The sequence below is a fragment of the Lissotriton vulgaris genome, chromosome 2_1, assembly GCF_964263255.1.
Source record: "Lissotriton vulgaris chromosome 2_1, aLisVul1.2, whole genome shotgun sequence".
NCBI classification, from domain to species: Eukaryota; Metazoa; Chordata; class Amphibia; order Caudata; family Salamandridae; genus Lissotriton; species Lissotriton vulgaris.
The window spans coordinates 1174115213-1174134858 of NC_141687.1; the positions used below are offsets into that span (position 1 = coordinate 1174115213).

The 19646-nt window shown below is 42.7% G+C and overlaps 1 protein-coding gene across 1 annotated transcript in view; it reads left to right on the forward strand.

Annotated features, from left to right (window-relative positions):
• Positions 1-19646, forward strand: part of KCNJ5 (potassium inwardly rectifying channel subfamily J member 5) — a 768483-nt gene that overhangs the window by 280901 nt on the left and 467936 nt on the right. Inside the window, exon 2 of the mRNA XM_086956888.1 lies at positions 3105-4045. Within this exon, the coding sequence (XP_086813014.1) occupies positions 3112-4045 (934 nt within the window). The 5' untranslated portion in view covers positions 3105-3111. The remainder of the gene's footprint in view (positions 1-3104; positions 4046-19646) is intronic.

Here is a 19646-nt window from a genome sequence, read left to right on the forward strand (position 1 = left end):
TGATGAGAGGTTGGCAATTGAGGCTGTAAGGTGTTTGATCCAGTCTTGCATTATGGGTTCTTGGGCGGGAGGATCAATTAGGAGGAATTCGGTTTTGAGGGCATTCAATTTTAGATGGTTTTCTGCCAGCCAGGTCTGAGTATTTCCCAGAGTTGTGTTGAGCGATTTGATATCTTCTAGGGTATAGATCTTAAGGTATAGTTGTGTGTCGTCAGCGTACATGTGATATTGAACGTTAGACGAGTAGAGAATTTCAGTGAGTTGTTCCATGAATAGATTGAACAGTGTCAGAGATGGAGAAGATCCTTGTGGGACTCCTAAAGTGACTAGGACGGGTTTGGACAGGGAGTGGTTGACCTTGAATCGTTGCGATCTGTTTTGTAGGAACGAAGTGAACCAGTTTAGAACTGATCCAGGTAATCCAATTCTGTGTTGCAGAAGGTCTATCAGGTTATCGTGTTTGACGGTATCAAAGGCCGAGGAAAGGTCTAGCAAGATGAGTAAGCAGGCTCCATTCTGATCTAGGATTTGTAGAGCATCGTCAATTATATGGGTCATGGCTGATTCAGTGCTGTGACCTGCACGGAAACCTGATTGGTATTTGTTGAGTAGGTTGAAATGGTCTATATGTCTTATCAGCTGGAGGTGTACACTTTTTTCTAAGAGTTTGGCCAGGGTAGGGAAGTTGGATATAGGGCGGTAATTGTTTAAGTCCGCAGGGTCAGCCATAGGTTTCTTTAAAATGGGGGATACCTGCCCCGCTTTGAGGGTGTCAGGGATCTTGGTCCAGAGAGGCAGCAGGAAATGGGTGAAGTCTTCTATGAAGTTTGCTGTGAGAGGGTCAGTGAAGTGATTGGCAGGGTTCAGAGCAATAAGCATTTTGAGAATGGATTCTTCATTGTAGGTATTGAAGGATGACCAAGATGCATTATTTTTTTGGTCGAACTTTGATGAATTTCGATGTGGGGCATTTAGAAGGGATTGTGAGGGTTTCATATGTGAGACAGTGTGTGTGATCAGATCGTTGAGACGGTCCTTCTTTATCCTATCGGTCTTCCGAGTGAAGAAGGATGCACATTTTTCAAAGTTGGGTTGTGGGCCTAAGTTATCTTGCGGGAAGTGTGATGTATCCTTAGATTGAGTTTTGATTTTTGAATTTTTGGGGACGATTTTTGGCCTAGTCTAATTGGTGGCTGAAGCAGCCTGCTTTAGTGCACTTGATCTTTCTGTAATATGCGTTTCTCTTCTATCTTGAGGAGATTCGTGGATGGGGCTGATCTCACTGCGTTCAGTTATTCTTAGAGATCGTCTGTCCTTGTTGAGTCTTCCATCGTACCAAGGCTTAGAGTCTTTTGTGGAGACTCTCTTTATTTGACGGGGGCTACCTCATTTAGTTGGTGAGATCATGAACATCGGACATCCCTTCAGGGGGAAGAAGTAAGTTGGAAGTTGTGATTATGTTATGAGTGAGTATGAGTTGCTGCCAGTGGCATAACATAAAATAATGGGGGCTCCTTGCAGGATGTGAAGAGGGGCTCCTGAGTCTCCCATCTCTCACAGATATTCATTAGCCTTGGGGCGGAATGGGCCCCCTTGAAGGATTTGTAGGCTCCTTAAGCATTGTGGGTCCTCTTGTCCCATAGAGGATGCAAGGTCTTGCTTTACGCCCCTGGTTATTATGTTATTATTGGAGCACTATATCGTAACAATGAAGGCTTCAGGATCCCACTCTTGGAAGTGGGGGCATTACTTAAAATATAGCCACAATATTTAGTGTAAAACCATCTAGGAAAATAATATTGGCTATGACATAGATTTACATGTGGGTATATTGATGTTGGAATTCTTCTGCTTACACACTAAGCAATGACTTGACACTTGCATACACCTGGGTAGTGAGTGAGTGCATTTGTAAACCTCAATTTATGAGTAAAACGTCTCTAAAGGTAAACTTTGAGGCGTCCTTTGATGCTCCTCATAGTGATTCTTTTGAGGTCTAAATGCATGTTCTACAAAACTGTACCTCAATGCTCAATTTGTAAAACAAATAAGTGCCAGGGTCCTCCTCAGGATGCCACTGAAGTTTACACTACCCATTGTCCCTGGTAGCGTCGCCAGTGACAGAACCAACACAATCACTACAACCCAGCCTATTCTTGGCCCCCAAAGCTATCAGAATGGCATGAGCTGCAAGTATTAGTCACTTTTAATGTATTTTGAATTCATAAATAAATGTTGCTGTGTTCATCTCTAACTTAGACAAAATGTGCCATCATGTGGCAGACTGTAAAAAGTACACTTTTTGACAATTAAGTGCTGATGCCGAGGACCAGAACCCACTGGCTCAAATTAAGCACTGATGCTGGCTACTGTATCTGTTGAGTGGAAATGTACACTATTGTAACACTGTGCTTACAATTGTAGTATTTGAAACAGCCCCTACATCAGTGGTACACCTGTTGATTCCTCAAAAAAATTCTTCACAGTACATATCTTACGTGGCCTTCAATGTAATTCTATTTTTCAGGGGTTATCAAACTATTCGTTATAGATCAATGGATTTTCTGAATTTCAATGTTTTTAATATTTCCCTAGCTCTAGCTGAGGATGGGAGTCTCTAGATTGTCTCTGTCGTCCGCATACTCTAAGTCAATATCTACTTTTCATTATAATACGATAAATTGGATGTACACTCTAATCAAAATTCTTTACCTTTTGTTTTATGTTTTTATGTATGTGTTATCCAAGCTCTGATCTACTATACATTCTAAAATGCTGTGTTCTTAGTCTCAATGGTAACTTTAGGCAGACAAGAGACCCCTGAGCATAGTAATATGAAGGAGATACAATACATATGTGGGTTGAACTGTCTAATGACCTTAGATCCTAGATGTGAGTCTCAACAGGGCCATTGCCAACTTTAAACCTTCTGTGGGTTGGAATAGAATCGTAAATTATTTCACCACTTAGAAATTAGATATATTTTTGTGAGGTAAAACGATAGAAATGCATGCAAAATTTTTAAAGGTATTTTCCTTCAGGGTGTGACTGAGACTGCATGTGTCTTATGATCAACATTGATGTTTTCTTTCTCTTTAACCCAGCACCATCATGGCAGGAGACTCTAGGATATTCATGAATCCAGATATGGAAGTTGGTGTAGCCCCAAGGGAGCTGAAGAAAATCCCCAAAGCAACTCGAGAAGATGCTATTCCAACCAACAGAACCCGCCTCTTAACAGAAATTAAGAAACCCCGTCAACGATATATGGAGAAAGATGGCAAGTGCAATGTACACCATGGCAATGTACAAGAAACCTACCGCTACTTCAGTGACCTCTTCACCACACTAGTAGACCTGGAATGGCGCTGCAGTCTTTTCATATTCACACTGGTTTACACTGTGACCTGGTTGTTCTTTGGTTTCATATGGTGGCTTATAGCCCACATCAGGGGAGATCTGGAACACATTGGCGACAAGGAGTGGATACCTTGTGTGGCTAACCTGAATGGGTTTGTCTCAGCCTTTCTCTTTTCTATTGAAACTGAGACAACCATTGGGTATGGCTACAGAGTCATTACTGAAAAGTGCCCTGAAGGAATCATCTTGCTTTTGGTTCAAGCCATAATGGGCTCCATTGTCAATGCACTGATGGTGGGCTGCATGTTTGTTAAAATTAGCCAACCAAAGAGGAGGGCAGAGACCCTAATGTTTTCCAACAATGCTGTGATTTCCCTGAGAGATGAGAAGTTGTGCTTGATGTTTCGGGTAGGGGATTTGAGGAACTCGCATATTGTGGAGGCCTCTATCAGGGCCAAGCTTATTAAGTCGAAGCAGACCAAAGAAGGTGAATTTATACCCCTCAACCAGACAGACATCAATGTGGGCTTTGACACGGGGGATGACCGTTTGTTCCTCGTATCACCACTTATTATCTCTCATGAGATCAATGCGAAGAGCCCGTTCTGGGAGATGTCTCGTGCTCAGATGGAACAGGAGGAGTTTGAAATTGTAGTTATCTTGGAAGGAATGGTTGAAGCAACAGGTATGTGTTTTCTTAAGTCCAACTTGTATACCTATAATATATTTAAGTAATGACATTTGCTTTCGTCATGATCCAAAGAAGTTGACTATTACAAAATCAAGGAAGTGAAAGCTGGAGAATCGCAATGCTGGTCCTTCACACTAAGGAACTTGGAGGCATATTAGCAAGGAGAAGCAATAATCATCACAAATCGCGCATAGTGCGATTTGCATTATCACAGTCTATCACTGGATTTCTGCCCGTGGTTAGTGGAGTATTATCAACGCTTTTCACCGAGGCGATGTGAAATCCAGCAATAGAGGGTGAGAAGCTGCATTAGCGTGTGAAAATCAGTGATAATTATCTTGCAAGAACAAAAAACTTGATAATAGGCAGGTATGGACCTAGCCTTTCAATCCTCCTCCCATGTTACAGATAGCTAAGTAGAAATTTTAGCAGGAGTTAACATCCAGTGTTAAAGGGGCCTAAGCGCGACTTTAAAAATTGCTGCGCGGGTCTGGGGCATCCTTGTAAATATAGCGAAGCTGTGTTTGAGAGGTTAACCCATGATGTTATGTGGGGAATGCCTACTTTGCATGTCATTAGCGATATTGATCGCTGACATGCAAAGTAGCAAGGAAATATGCGCTAACACTTGTTAACGTATCCTTGTAAATATGGTGATAACCAAATCGCCGCTTTTTCGGCACTATGTGCCGAAAAAGCGGCGATATCTCCCTTGATGATATGCCCCCAGGTTGTATAATAAAAGGGCCAATTATTCTAAGCCAAGCCTTCTGATCATACAGGAGGTTGGTAATATATGAGCTGCTGCATCATCAGCACTACTCCCAAAGGAATGCACACCATTTCAGAATGGAAGCTGTGGTGTGATCAGACTTTCTTACGGGTGGAGTTCTGCAATATTTATCATCTATGTATCTGACCATTTGACTGTAGGAAAGCAAGTGTAGAAAAAGGAAAGTACTATGACATGTTTGCCGTCATCTAGTAAAAGCCATCTGAATATTAAAGATGTAATGGTAGTAAAGGTCATGATATCACCACTAGCTCATTTGCAAATTATGATTTCATATTTCTGTAGTGCATACAGCACCGTTTAGAGAACTGCAAAATAATTGCCAATTGTGCATTTCATTTAAAGTCAGTACATTGATATTCTTGAAGGTAACAAAGAGGCAAAGTTAGGGAAGATATTACGCCTACATAGTCTGAAAGCGAGGAATGCTCATGCGGCAGACATAGTGGATATGAAAACGGTCGAAGGGATAGGCACCTGGGTGAACTTTTTCAGAGCAGTGATTAAAATGGTATTTGGTGGAGGCACTGCGAGTTTTCAGGATCTCTGCATGTGTTAAATATGCATAGAAGTTTAGGGAGGATGCCTCCTCAATGTGTCTAACACCCAGAGCTCATGATTGGCGACCGTTGCAGGCATTTGGTATCTTCCTGTGCACGAACTAGACAGCATGGCAGCCAATAGAAAAGCAACAGTGACGTCCCGTCGCTGGGGTAGCCATGCGCTATACAAGATCACATAACATAACAGTGCCTACCTTGTAGAAAAGACCTCAATACATTACAGGTGGCGTCTTATTTCGGTATTGGCTGTTTTTTATTTATTTAAGGGACTATGATGACTTAAAAAAAGTTACAATGCTTATTGCTTATATTGTGTATCTAGGCTTTAACTAACGTGTTCATTTGCAGCATACAATATAAGTTTACCATTTTCCCTTCAGCAAAACAACCATATGCCGTAGTCTTGATTTAGAGGGCATCCTTTCCAAATCTGTTCATACAAACGGATTAGCATCAGTAAAGTCAGTAATAATACGGGGAGAAGTTTCCAGGTCCGTCAAGGGGACCACTATTCCCGAGACATAGAATTGGGTCAGGGCGTTCCTCAGGGTTCGTCCCTGAGCCCAACTCTTTTCAATCTCTATGTCTCCCCAGTGGCTCCAATTGTAGTGGGACACGGACTACAAATTGTTACCTATGCCGACGACACTCAGCTGGTTGTCTCCCTCTCGCGTGCACCCGGTCTTGCTATGGACAGTTTCAGGGCTTGCATGCAAGATCTTGCAACCTGGATGTCCACTAATTGCCTGAAATTAAATGGCAACAAGACTGAGGTGCTCGTGGTGGGAGGCAGCCCTTCTGTCTGGACGTCGGCATGGTGGCCACCATGCCTAGGCGAGGCCCCCACACCTCGGAAAGAAGTCAGAAATCTCGGGGTCTGGCTAGATACTGATCTGTCTTTCGGACCACAGATTAACAGGGTGACGGGCATGTGCTTCAGCATTTTAAAAACTCTGCGGAAAGTCCTAATTCTTCTCCCTACGGCCGCCCGCAGAACGCTGGTGCATGCTCTAGTCACCTCACGCTTGGACTTTGGCAACCTACTCTATTTGGGAGCTACCTGTAAAGCGATTAATCGACTTCAGGTGCTACAAAATGCTGCAGCTCGCCTCATTTTAAACCTCCCAAAAAGATCGAACTCCAAGGCCGCCCTCCAGTCACTCCATTGGCTGCCAGTGAGGAGCAGAGTTGAATTTAAGTCCCTCTGTACCTGCCACCGTATCCTCGCTAAAAAGGCGCCAGCACCACTCCAGAACCTTATTACAAGGTACGCACCTACTCGTGCACTGCGCTCCTCGCATGGAGGCTTACTTAAGGTCCCTAGGGTGAAAAAGGCCTGTATGGGAGGAAGATCCTTCCGATACCTGGCGGCAAAAAACTGGAATAATTTACCTCTTAATCTCCGTCTGGACCCCTCCGAATCTAGTTTCCGGAGGAAATTAAAAACTTACCTCTTTTCTAAATAAGTGGGCTCCTCCCCTACTTCTCTCTCAGAGTGCTTCAGTTCAGCGCGGGGACACGCATTCTGCGTAACCAGGCGCTCTATAAATGCCCCTTAATAATAATAATAATAATATGTATGAAGTACTTGGAGACCAGAAGTCTCAGAACGTGTGAAATATCATTCTGAAATCTGGCGCCACATTTTGCTGTTAGTAATACATGTGTGACAGCAGGTTATCTTATAAAGCCACGACTAAAATGCTAATCAAGTTTTTGTAGATTCAGTGCACGCTACAGTTTTTCAGTAAATTTACCTAAACTATCAATGTTTTTAGGGTGCAAGAGTGTATCACCCCTGTTCCGGGTGCTAGCAAATGTAAATTACAGCACTCTGCCCTGCCTGGCGGTGTTCGCGGAGTTAACTCCGCGAAGTGCAAAAAAAACTCTGCAGCACTACGCCAAGCTGTAAAAGCGGCAGAGTGCATTAGATAAATGTTGTTCGCTGTTATTTTCGGTGCCACGTGTGTGTCCGCACTGTGCAATCATCGCGAATGGCACCATGCACAGTGCAAGCTGGCGCTGCTTCTTCTCTGCCGCTTGAGTAGATTTTTTACTAGAGCAGCAGCTTTCTCAATGCGAACGGATGGTTTCTCAACTCAAGCAGTCGAGAGCATACTCAACCACTTGCAATGAGAGATCTGACTGCCCGTGCTGAGAAATCTAGCCAGGAGGTTGATTTTCCCCGCTTGGGCTCGCCAACTTGACGGTGACGAGTGCTAGTGAGGAAAAAAACTCTGCTACCCTTTGCTACGCGGAGTTTTTCAGAACCCAGCGATCTCTGAATAACGCGGAGTGCAGAAAACTCAACAAACTCTGTGAGCAGAGTGGAGTTCACTGCCCAGGCAATCACGGTTGATCGAATAAAAGTAAAAATAAAGCTTTCTTTATTGAGTTGGCTCATTCATCTTCATTATAACTGTTTCTGAATTTCTAAAATAACAAATGCTTTAATACAAATTTGTTTAAGCCCGAAATTTGCAATAATCCTCAATGCATTTCGGGCCTATCGGTCTTTGATCAGGGATATTCTATACCATAATGCTTTGGTAATCCCAGCTCATGATCAATCACACATGAAATCCTCTTTATAGTCCCAATGTCAATTTTCGTCGAGCTGGGTCTTCCCTTGTGACATGTACAAAGTATGAATAAATATGCAAACTCTCCAATGCAGTAAATCACTGTTTGAAACCTAATAAGTAGAAAACAGTTCCCCATCTCCGGCTCGGGATGTTTCATGACTAAAATAATGCCACCTAGAAATTGATAAAAGAAGAAAGTATAATATTCATCCAAGGTAATCTAGAAAACAGACAGGTACTACCAAACATTGTCTCTACAAAACCTATTCAGCAGTACACTATACATTATACCGATATATAGTTACCACAAACAATGGTTCAGAGATTAAAAGCCTTATTCTTGGAATTGGATGTGAAATCTATATTTATTTATTTATTTAATGTATTTATTTAATGGTTTTATAAAGCGCGTAGTAAATCAAAGAGCATCCCAGCGCTGACCTGTTTCTCCAAGGGTTTCAGCCATCTGATGAAATTATGTCTGCGGGAAGAGGAGGGTCTTTAGGGTTTTTCTGAACTGGAGGTAGTTCGGTTCTGTCCTGAGTCTTCGTGGTAGATGGTTCCAATGTTTGGCTGTGTGAACCGAGAAGCGACGGCCACCGGTCTTGGCTTTTCTGACTCTAGGGACTACGATAAAATTTTCTACGCTAGACCGGAGGTCTCTCTCCGCTTTGTATGGGATTAGGAGTTCTTTGAGAAGAGGGGGGCCGTTATTGTTGAGGGTTTTATGGGCCAGACAAAGGGCCTTGAAAACGACCCTTTCTCTGACTGGGAGCCAGTGGAGGGATTTAAGAGCCGGCCTGGCGGAGGATCTTCCTGGTGTGCCCGTGAGTAGGCGGGCGGCGGCGTTTTGGACTTTTTGCAGCGAGTTCAGGGTGGCTTCAGGGGCTCCCAGGTAGATGGCGTTACAGTAGTCTAATCTTGCCAGGATTAGACCCTGAATGAGGAGCCTCCTTGCGGTATCGGGGAGCAGGGGGAAGATCTTCCTGCAGGCTCCGAGTAGCCTGAAACATGTCCCTGCCGTTCTTTTAGCCTGGGTTTTAAAGCTCATGTCCTTCTCGATCCACACACCAAGGCTCTTGACCTCTTCCTTGGGTGCGGGAGGGTCACCTAGGCAACTGGGCCAAAGGTGAGGTGGCAGAGAGGGCCCCTTGTGGCCCATCAAGAGGATCTCAGTCTTGGACCCATATATATCAATAAGTCGTAGCATTTTGTAAGACTTGGTTTAGCATTTACAATATTTCAGGTATTTTTGGCAAATCTCAGTGCCGCTACTTAAAGGACATTGCAAAAAACACAGTTGATGGACAGAATGCAGAACAATGTCTTACATTCACTCCAGTACAAAGATCTGGGCCTAAATCCATCGTTTGTTTTTTTTTGCACTCCACACCACCCTAGGTCAGGCAATGGCTATATGCAAATCAGCCTTGACCCTGCGCCTCATGGGAACAGTCCAGCCCGAACTACCAAGCCATGTCTTTCCCAGACCGGAATCAAGCATCCAAGGACCGGTTTCTGGCTATCAGCCTTCTTCAGCCTGGATAGCTTGACTCCAGTGATGTGGAGAGCCTGGGACTACTTAAAGGAGGCACGGATTCTCAGGTGCCTTGGCTGAGCCACAGCCTGTTAGCCCTTCTGGAGTGTTTAATAAACATTTTATCCCTGGGCAGACAAGGCAGCTAATATGATTGGGCATCCTGCAACCCTTAAGGGGAATGAGCACATAGTATATATAGTACGACACATTTAAATCGTTTTTTTTTGCAGACCAAACAATCAGATCTCAATACCAACGGACCCGCCATACAGAAATACTGGATGGTGACAGCAAGGGGTTAAACCCGGCACTAATGACGCTAGCGACAAATCGAGAGGGAAAACACCTCTAACGCTTCTCCCATCACTGGTCTCTCTGGCAGCAGGCAGACAATAGACGCAGATGTGCCTCACTGAGGGAACGATCCAGTTAATGCTAATGATTTGCTGTAGGAAGTCATTAGCAGTAACACAGTCGAAATGAAAAGGTTTATTGCGGGAGCCCCTTGTGTATAAACAGGAGGCTGTCTTTAGGGCTGAGAGAACAGGGAGATCTCTTATCAGAGGGAGGGAGCCGTGCTCAGATGCCAGGTGTCTCTGCGGTAGGGCCATGCACTTGCTGTGGCAAATGCAGATGGGAGCTCTCTGGGCAAAAAGCAATATGATCAGCTGGTATTCGGATTGGATTTTTTGGGCTGGGTATTGGGGCATGTTGTAGAGGATCTGTGAAGTGCACATAGCTGTCAATCTGCTATTAATGACCGAACTGAGTATGTTGCGGTATGACAAGTGGCAGCCAAATGATACATTATTTATTTATTTAGTTATTTATTTATTTATGTATCGAAATATTTATTTATTGTGTATACATATGTATTTAGTGTGGACATTAGGTACTACAGAACTTTACAACAGAAATGTTTAGTTACACATACATTACAGATGCTTTAAGATGGCTAAATACTACCACATATATTTATAAGGGACGATAATTACAAGCGGTGTATACAGTAGGTAAAGGGCTGTAAGCATCTGATGAGACGAAAGTAGTGTAAATGTTTGTGCCAAGATTTATTGCAACGTCTTAGCTACAATAACGTTGGATGAGAAGGGTTTTCAGGTCCGTTTTAAAAGTCGCCAGCTAAGTGTTTGTACGTAGATTTGGAGGTAATGAGTTCCAAATTGTGGTTGCGATACCTGAGAAGGGCTGTGTGATGATTCTAGCAGAATTGTTGAAACATCTCATGATAGTCTAGAGTCACGTGAAAGACTGAGTTTGTCCACCAGGTAATGGAGTGTGGATGTGTGCAGAGCTTTATGGGTGATGCAAGCAGTCTTGTAAATAGACCTGACATTAGCCGGCAACCATCAGAGAGTGATTAGCATAGGACCAATTGACAAGCCATGCTGCTGAGTGTATGACTGATTTCAGAGGGGTGAGATGGGTTTTGGGGAAACAAGTCAAGAGAGAGTTACAATAGTCTATTCTGGAGGGCGCCAGTGTATAAGCAAGAAGTTTTAGATATAGTGCTTGAATGTAACAGCGGATTCCCCACAGAAGACATAGTTGATAGTGTGCATTTCTGGACATGGTGCTGATTTGAGAATATAAGTTGAGCCTTTTGTTTGGAATGACTCTGTTGGCACTGTTAACAGTGATGGGTTTACTGTTAAGTCTGTCATGTTTGTGCATCCAGGATTGCGCAAAGGTGGTGATTTTGAAGGGGAGATTAGGAGAAATTCAGTTTTGTAAAGGTTAATTTTAGGTGATGAGAGGTCACCCAGTCACGAACTGAGTTTAGGGTGATGAGAAGGTGTGGGTTGTAGTTTGGCGAGGAGATCTTTAGATACAGTTGTGTGTCATCTGCATATTGATGACAAAAGATCCCTGCCATCTTAACGAGGCTCAATGAATATATTATATGGGGTCAGGGAAAGGACAGATTCCTAGGGTAACCCTTGTGCAAGCGGTGTTAAGAGATAGTTATCTTTTTAAACCTCTGCAACCTGCCAATGCCGAATGGAGCAAACCATTTAAGGAACACAGCATCAATGCCCATATGATTTTTGGGTGTGTCTAGGGTACATCTAGGATTGAAAGACCATCATTAAATAGCTGTAGTAATGTTGGTTTGGTGCTGTAGGCCTGATGATTTAAACCAGATTGGTATTCATTTAGGAGGTTGTTGTTCATGATGTGTTGTGTGAATTGCTCTGCTACACATCTTTCAATGATTTTTGTGATGAAAGGCAGGTTGCATAAGGGTGACATTTGTTGAGATCATTATTATTTACAGAGGGTTTTTTGAGGGAGGGGTCACCTGTACAATTTTGATGCAGTCAGTAAATGTTCCTTGGCTGAGAGAGATTCACCAGTTTTGACCAGTAGTGAAGAATGTGAGTATTAAGGTATCTGGTAAGTCACCCCAGATTGGGTCTACAATTGGTTTGAGGGTTGATGTTTCATGATAAGTTTGCGTAAGTCTTCTCTGTAATGGTGTTATGATTTGGTTCCTCCCATACAGTACACCTGTTTTTTTACATGTTACAGTGGGTGAGTCTCACTACCTGTATCCCACCATGGTAATCACCTGGCATATGAACTGTGTGTGTCTACCGCCAGTGTCTGCCTTTTAAGATAAGGCTGCTGCGACGCAGCAAGGGTAAGGGGCCTTTGGCTGGTTGCACTTGAACAAGTGTGCACACACATGTAAGGGCTGCGAGTGGTAGGCACACGCTTTCTAGGGGCCATGTGTATTGTAATACTTAGATGAGCCTTGAAGGTCTGAAAATACATACATGCAATGCTAATGCCGTAACGCTCTCTAGGGGTTGACTGTATGACTGCAATGTGAATCTCACTAAGCTGTCTTTATAATTGTAGTTTGTTATCAAATGTATGAAAAATACACAAACACAGGGTTTATTCCTCGTGGATGCTTTATTGCTTCATCGCAATGATTGGACATTTTTTATTGGCTCATCATAATGAGTTAAATGTTTTATTAATTACTGAAATAATAACAATGACTTCTGAAAAAGGTATCTTAATGTGTTTATTACAACACATAATTATTGAACTAACTTGATATGTTTGAGTGACCCTCTAGGGGGGTCATCCATGGTTACACAACATCATCAATGGTATGTTGTTGCAAGGATCCTGCTCATACACAGAACTGTGCATAGAGACCTAGGACATCAGTGAATTGTGGTGTACCAGAAATTCACCTCAGTACCTAGAAAAACCCCAATCAGCTAGCATCAGTGTCACATTAACTTTTGTCCTATAGAAAAGTAACCAATGATTGGACGACCTAGAACATGCGACTTAGGACCATCTCAGGAATGGTGGGAAGTGAGAACACTCTTTTGTTATACTCTCATACCAGTCCACAACAGGAGTAAATAAGAGAAACGGTAAGGTTAAAATATTTATTTTAACAACGTGATCTCGTGTGCAGTATCTTAGCCAACAAAAGCAGACATATGATTACAAATAATATGGTCAGCATGGTTACAATTCCAATAAATACAAAAGGAGAAATCATATTACAATGATGGTGAAAACAGGTCCTATAGTGCCTACTTTTAACACCCTCCATATATAGGAACTATGTATTATAAACTATAAAAGGTCTGTTAGGCTTGTGTGGCGGACCCCATTACCTTTCTGCTCAGTAAGAGTAAATTACATCTAGATCAGCATATGCTCTCTGCATCCCTGGAAACAGAAATCTTCCAAGTTTGTGAAATCATGGCAAGTGTGGAATAATAAAGGCGCCAGCATCTTACTTGGCTAACAGCTGCCGAAATGTTTTGTCTAAAAAGCGTTACTCGAACATGTTGAAAAACAGCTAACATGTTTTGATAACCTTGACGGCTTCAGAACTCACTGTTCAGACTAGGGGCACAATGTAAGTCTGGAGATGTTGAAAACAAACCTTTTCTCATGTGTGGACCTTCGTGAAGGCTAACTTACAAAAACAGCTATGCAGTGTCATGTGCAAAGCAACAAAAGGTAAAATGGTGTTTAAACTTCTAATAAGCCATGCTAACATAACATGCACGCAAAGCAGGCCTTAGGCCATACTACAATGTTCTATTTGCCAACATACATATTTGTAAATTACTGCGTAGTATCAGTAGTGTGTACTTAATAAATGTGCTTCTCATTTTCTAAAGAAAAATGTCTGACTGGAAAATCATTTTATGTGCATTTATTGTGTGCCTGTGATTGGTGATTTTTAGCCCATACCACCTCCCTTGAGTAGGCCTTGGACTGCTCCACTCTACTACCCTGTGATAGAGCGTCATGATATTCTTAAATTTGTAGGGGTGCATCATAATCACAGCTAGTCCGCACCTGCACATATTGTACGTTAAACTAAGTATAATCATTAGAAATTGTGAACGTAATAATGAAATTGTATGTGCAATTGTAGAAAATTAGTTTGTGTTAATAGAAAGGGTAAAACGATATTTAAAGATAATTGCCTATTGCAAGTGCTTCACAAATCTGTTCATGTGTAATGTAATGCATTAGATTTAAACGTTCACCATAAAAGTCTGCACGTGTAGAGATGCCTAAATGTGCCTTAACGGCGAAGAAATCGAATGCTTATAGATGTAGTGTTTATTAATGTGTGTATTCTTTGGTGTGTAAAGGCCTAAATGAGTATTTAAGTTATGCCATGGTAAGGCCTGTTCGTGGTTTCTTATATTAGCTAAATCGAGTAGGCCTGAAATGAATTTTCCCTGGGAAGGCTTTCAGTTGCAGGCAGTCAGCAGATTTGTGCATGCAACGTTAATTCATTTGACATGCTTTTGTTGTAGGAGCAAGGACATTTTTCTCGTTAGCTAGACTGTTGATCTTTGATCTAGAAGTTAGGTATGGAGGAGACCTGTTACAGTGTTTCATGGAATGCTAATAATTAGGAGCTCGCTGAAGAAGCCTGGGACTTAAAGACAACTCAACCGTTCTTGCACAAAGTGCAAGTTTCTGGAAAATTACCTGAAAAACGCCCAGCTAAAGAAGGTGTTTCGGGGTGTGTTCTTTGAATTATTCATTTTGGTATTAGTGACAGTGCCCCGAGGGAAAAGAGGGCAGATGAGAGCAGAGAGGGGAGATGAGAGCGGAAAGTAGTTCAGAGAGTGGGAAGAGATCGATTCTTAGAGCGAAGACTTAGCTTTGGCTTCAGACCTATGCAATGTGAGTGTACTTCTAAAGAAGTATTCTCGAGCTGACACCTTTTCTCAATCTGGCCTGGGAGATGCTAAGTAGGGATGTCACCTTAGTGTTAGTGTAGGCACAGAATTACCTCATTAATTTTCCTTTCTGTAACTGATGAAGACTAATTTAGAGATTGGAGCAGTTGTTGCTTGTTTGATTTTCTTAGAATTACTTATTCTTTTTACTTTGCACCGAGTTAAGTTTATTCGTAGAATTAATTTTGTATTAGCGCCCATATATATTTTCAACCTCGTTATGAGGTGTGTGTATGGGGAAACGGGCACTACAATGCGGCAATTTTCATGCATAAATTAACCATGCATGCATTACAACGCATGCGTGGTTACGACAGCTTTTACCACGCATGCCTTTACTACAAAATACATAGTAAAGGCATGTGTGGTAAAGGCTACAAATAAAAAAGGGGGCTTGGGGGTCCCCCCCAAAAAAGCATGAATAAAACAGGGGGCTTGGGGGGGTTTCCCCCGCCAAAAAAAACTGCACCTGTTGCAGTTTCTATGTGGAGGCAATCCGTGTCGATAGAGGGAACAGAAAGACACTTCTGTTTCCACTTAACAACGTGCGACGTCAACAGGAAGAAGAATTAGAAGAGCCAAAAACAAGAGGTAAAGGGAATATGAGATTAAAGAAAGAAAAAAAAAAGGGTCAGATTTAAGGGTTAAGAGCAGGGGAGGGGTATTTGTAAGAAGGGTTTAAGGGTGGGGGCATAATCTTTACTAAGAGTATGCCCTTACCATGCATGAATTTACAACGAAAATCATTGTAAAAGTATGCATGGTAAAGGAATATTTGTGGTAAAGGTTATGCGTGGGAAAGGCATTTCATTGTAACACAAGCGTGGAAAAGGCATGTGTTACAACGTGATACGTTTTAACATCATACAACCGTTTGTATGTTCAGTTATTTTTAGTTTGCTAATAAAACCCTTAAATTGTAAGTCGGAGTCAGTGATCCTTTCGAGTCTGAATCGGTTAGCTCATATTGATGGTAGTGAATGTATTGGTTTGCTACCCTTTACACTTCCAGCAGATAAAAAGATCCAGTCGACCAAGGATTCTTAACAGATGGTAAGATAAGATAAGAATCCAGCGTTATCAGTTGGTAGCAGAGTAGGATGTTTACCTCTGGAGTAAGGAGAGATGTAGAGGAAGTTAGTCATTAAGTCCCGTACCCGTAGAGCCCAAGGCGATGGTTGTCCGGCGGATCGTGAGCGGAGGACGACGGATGGAAATCGACAGAGAGTGACAGGGCGGCAGAAGCAGCAGTTTGTGGGAGAGTGAGTATGAAAGGGTTGTGTGTCTGTTAGATTGCAGTGTTGTTTTGGTTGTGTGATGTCTTGCAGAGTTGAAAGGAGAGTTGAATGATTGTGGTTTCGATCCGAGCGCATGCGATCCATGAGATTCGATTTTGATATCCCGGGATAAGAGATTGTGGTGTAGAAGACACCCAGAGTTGAAATTGTCTGACCAGAGATTGTGGGAGTCATGAGACATCGTTGACTGACCCACTGGTGATCGGGGAACACATGTGTGAGTGCATGAGTAACCGACGTAGGTCGTGGGCTACCGCATGTGGACTATCAAGTGAGTGGATCCCATCGATTAAGTACTTGACTGTTGAGCTGTTCGTGGGCAGATAGTCCGAGGCAGCTGTCCAGTCATTTCGCAGACAGACAGTTTCCAGAGTTGAGGTCGACAATTGTGAGAGACTGTCCGGCCGTTTGGTGGACTGACAGTCAGAGAAGTGACTGTTCAGTCGTTTCGCGGACAAACAGATATTTCAGAGTATGAAAGAGACGCTTGAATGTGTGAGAGACAAATTGTAAAGGAGGGGAACTGCTGCAAGCGGAGGAAGAGTGACGTCAGAGAGTGCCGCGCTGCAATAGGTCGGTTGGTGTGAAGCCGCACTGGGATTGGTGGATTGTCATCAGGAAGTAGAATAAAAACAAGTGAAAAGAAAACTTTGATTTCATTATGAATTGTTTAAAAGTTTTATGAGATATGTGCAGGGGAGATAGAAGAGTGGTTACTCAAGGGGGAGAAGAAGCTCCACCCAAGGCTGCGCCAGCCCATTACTGTGAGAGTCAAGTACTACAATAGGGTGTTTTGATCCCAAGAAGGACAATTGTGGACCTATTACTTTTGCAGGCCACACAACAGATAGCTCAATTTCCTACAAATGGTATTAAATAGTTGCCAAGTGTTTTTGGATTCACACACCAATGACGGTGTTGGATGGAATTCATGACATAGAAGCAATTGAACTTTAGAATTGAAGATAAAAAAGTTGCTTTGGTCAGGTCTTTACTGAGTCCAGGAGGGATCTAGATTGGTTGAATTTCTCCCAGAAAATGTATTTTTGCGCAGGAAGCTAGCATTTCTGAGATCAATAAGGTTGGTGGTAGAGGGCGACCGTCTCCATTTCTTCTCTAAGATTCATTTTTTTATAACACACTTTATTAATTTTCTCTTTATACGTTGCATTCATGAAATCAGCTTATACATTACTCTGTAATGAAACAGAGTGTCATACATTTGCTACGCACTTTTATATAACAGTTATCAGTCAATTTTGCATAAATATAGCTTTATCCAATATATATGTATTGTTTCCATGAATTACAAAAGAAGATCCAATATCAAACCTTCCCCCCTCCCTCCTCCCACCGTCCTGGCTGATCTGGTCTATTCACTATTGTACAGCTCAGCTGTGTCTCAGTCCTACCTATATTATGTCTCTGCTGCTAGTGTATAGTTTGTCTTATCGTATTTTCTGTTTATATCTACCTTGTGCTCTGCCACTCTGCCACTTGTTGGGGTTGTACCGACTTCCACCTCATTGTTATGGACCGTTTAGCTATAAGCAAAGCTAGGTCTAGGAATCAGAGCTGGACTCTTCTGTGAGGAAGTGCATTTGCAAAGTCCTAATAAACACTCTGTGATTGATTCCCCTGTTTGTATGTGCGTAACTGCATCTATGCGCCTCCGTACTTCCTTCCCAGTATGCTCTAAGGTGCGGACAGGTCCATAACATGTGGATTAGATCCACTCTCTATGCTTTGCATCAGAGGCAGTAGTGCTGTGCATTTTGAAACATCTGCTGTAGACGGTGTGGTGTTGGGTAGGCCCTATGTAGAACCATATATTGTATAAATTTAAACTTTGCATTTTGGGTCACAATTTTTCTAGGATATTCCATAATGTTTGCACATTCCTTATTGACTATCTCCTTCTCTGCAACCCTGGACCATTTGTCTCTTAGGTCATTAAGAGACATCTCAGCCTGCGGCCTCCGGATGTCATCCTTTACCCATTAGGTACATTGCCAGCACTAGCTCATGTGTTGGGGGTTCTTCCCTGTCTGGGGCCCAGTGTTTCTTTACATACTGTACTATGACAGCGTGCATCATATTTAGGTGGCTTGGTACCCTGTTTTCTCGCACGAAATTCTCATGGTCTAATAGAATGTTATTGTTAAATAGTGCATCTATAGTATCGACTCCTTCTTCAGTCCAGGCCAGGATTTTGCGTTTGGTGATCTGTCCATGGGGCAGCGGAATCCTCAGCAGGGGGATGGTATCTACATATGGGAGACAGCGGTGCGTGTACTGCATTGCTTTTTTCAAATATATAAGCACTGTCCATAATAGAGATGGCGCATCTTTGATTTGCTTTTGGCCAACAGTAGTGTATGTAGTGTTCTCCAGTTAATGTCATACATCGTGTATCCTAATTCTTGCAGATTGCGGCCTGCAATTCAATAGGAGAGCCATTGTAATTGGCTCGCATAGCAGCACGCACGAAAATTTGGCGCCCCCATTCCCCTTCTGCTAGTCCCCAGCTGCAAGTTCTTCAGTCCCACCCTTATCCGTCCAGTTCCCCATATTAAGCCAACTAATATGGTGTTGAGTGTTTTGAAAAGAGAAGTGGAGACCACCACTGGCATATTAGTGAAGAAATATAGGAGGCATGGGAGAACTACCATTTTAGATATGTCTATCTGACCCATCACCGTCAATGGCAGCAAGGTCCAGAAGGCCACCCTGGACCGGGTCTCCCTAATCGCCCTAGTCAGATTACCCTCAAGCCAGTCCGCATGGGATCTGTAGATGTGTATACCTAGGTACTCGAATGTGTGCTGGGCTACTGATAGGGTGTATGGCTCAAAATTGATTACTTCCAGGTGGTTAATTTTGTGAAAAAAGAAGGTATGTGATTTTGCCTCATTTATATCAACTCCTGATATGTGTTCAAATTAAGAGAAGATACTGTATACTGGTTCTATCATGTCAGTTAGGTCATGTGTGTATATAATCTGCGTAGGCCGATATCAAGTGGGTGTTGTTACCTAGCTGGATTCCTGTTAAGATTGCCTCCTGAGGCAACCTTAGAGCCAAGGGTTTCAATGCTAACACGAATAGCAGTGGTGATAAGGGGCATCCTTGTCGCGTACCTCTACATACCGGGAATGCTCTTGATATGTAGCTTCCTGTAGGGAACCTTGCAATGGGGATCTCATAGAGCAACCGTATCCATTGGAGATATTCTGGAAGTATACTAAACTTCTCTATGGCCTTGAAAATGTAGTCCCATGTGAGTGTATCAAATGCTTGTCTCAAGTCTAGTGTGACACATCCTGCATTTTTATAATTTGCGCGTTGGTTCTATTATGTGGTGTAGCCTCATGATGTTTAGTGATGTGCTGCATGCTAGCACAAATCCACACTGATCTATATGTATGAGCCTACTTAAATAGGAGAGGAGCTTACGTGCTAGTATTTTGCTTAATATCTTATATTCTGGGGAGTGGTCACGAGGAACATGGCAGCAGGTTAGCGGCCGCGGCACTCCGAAGCTCCGTG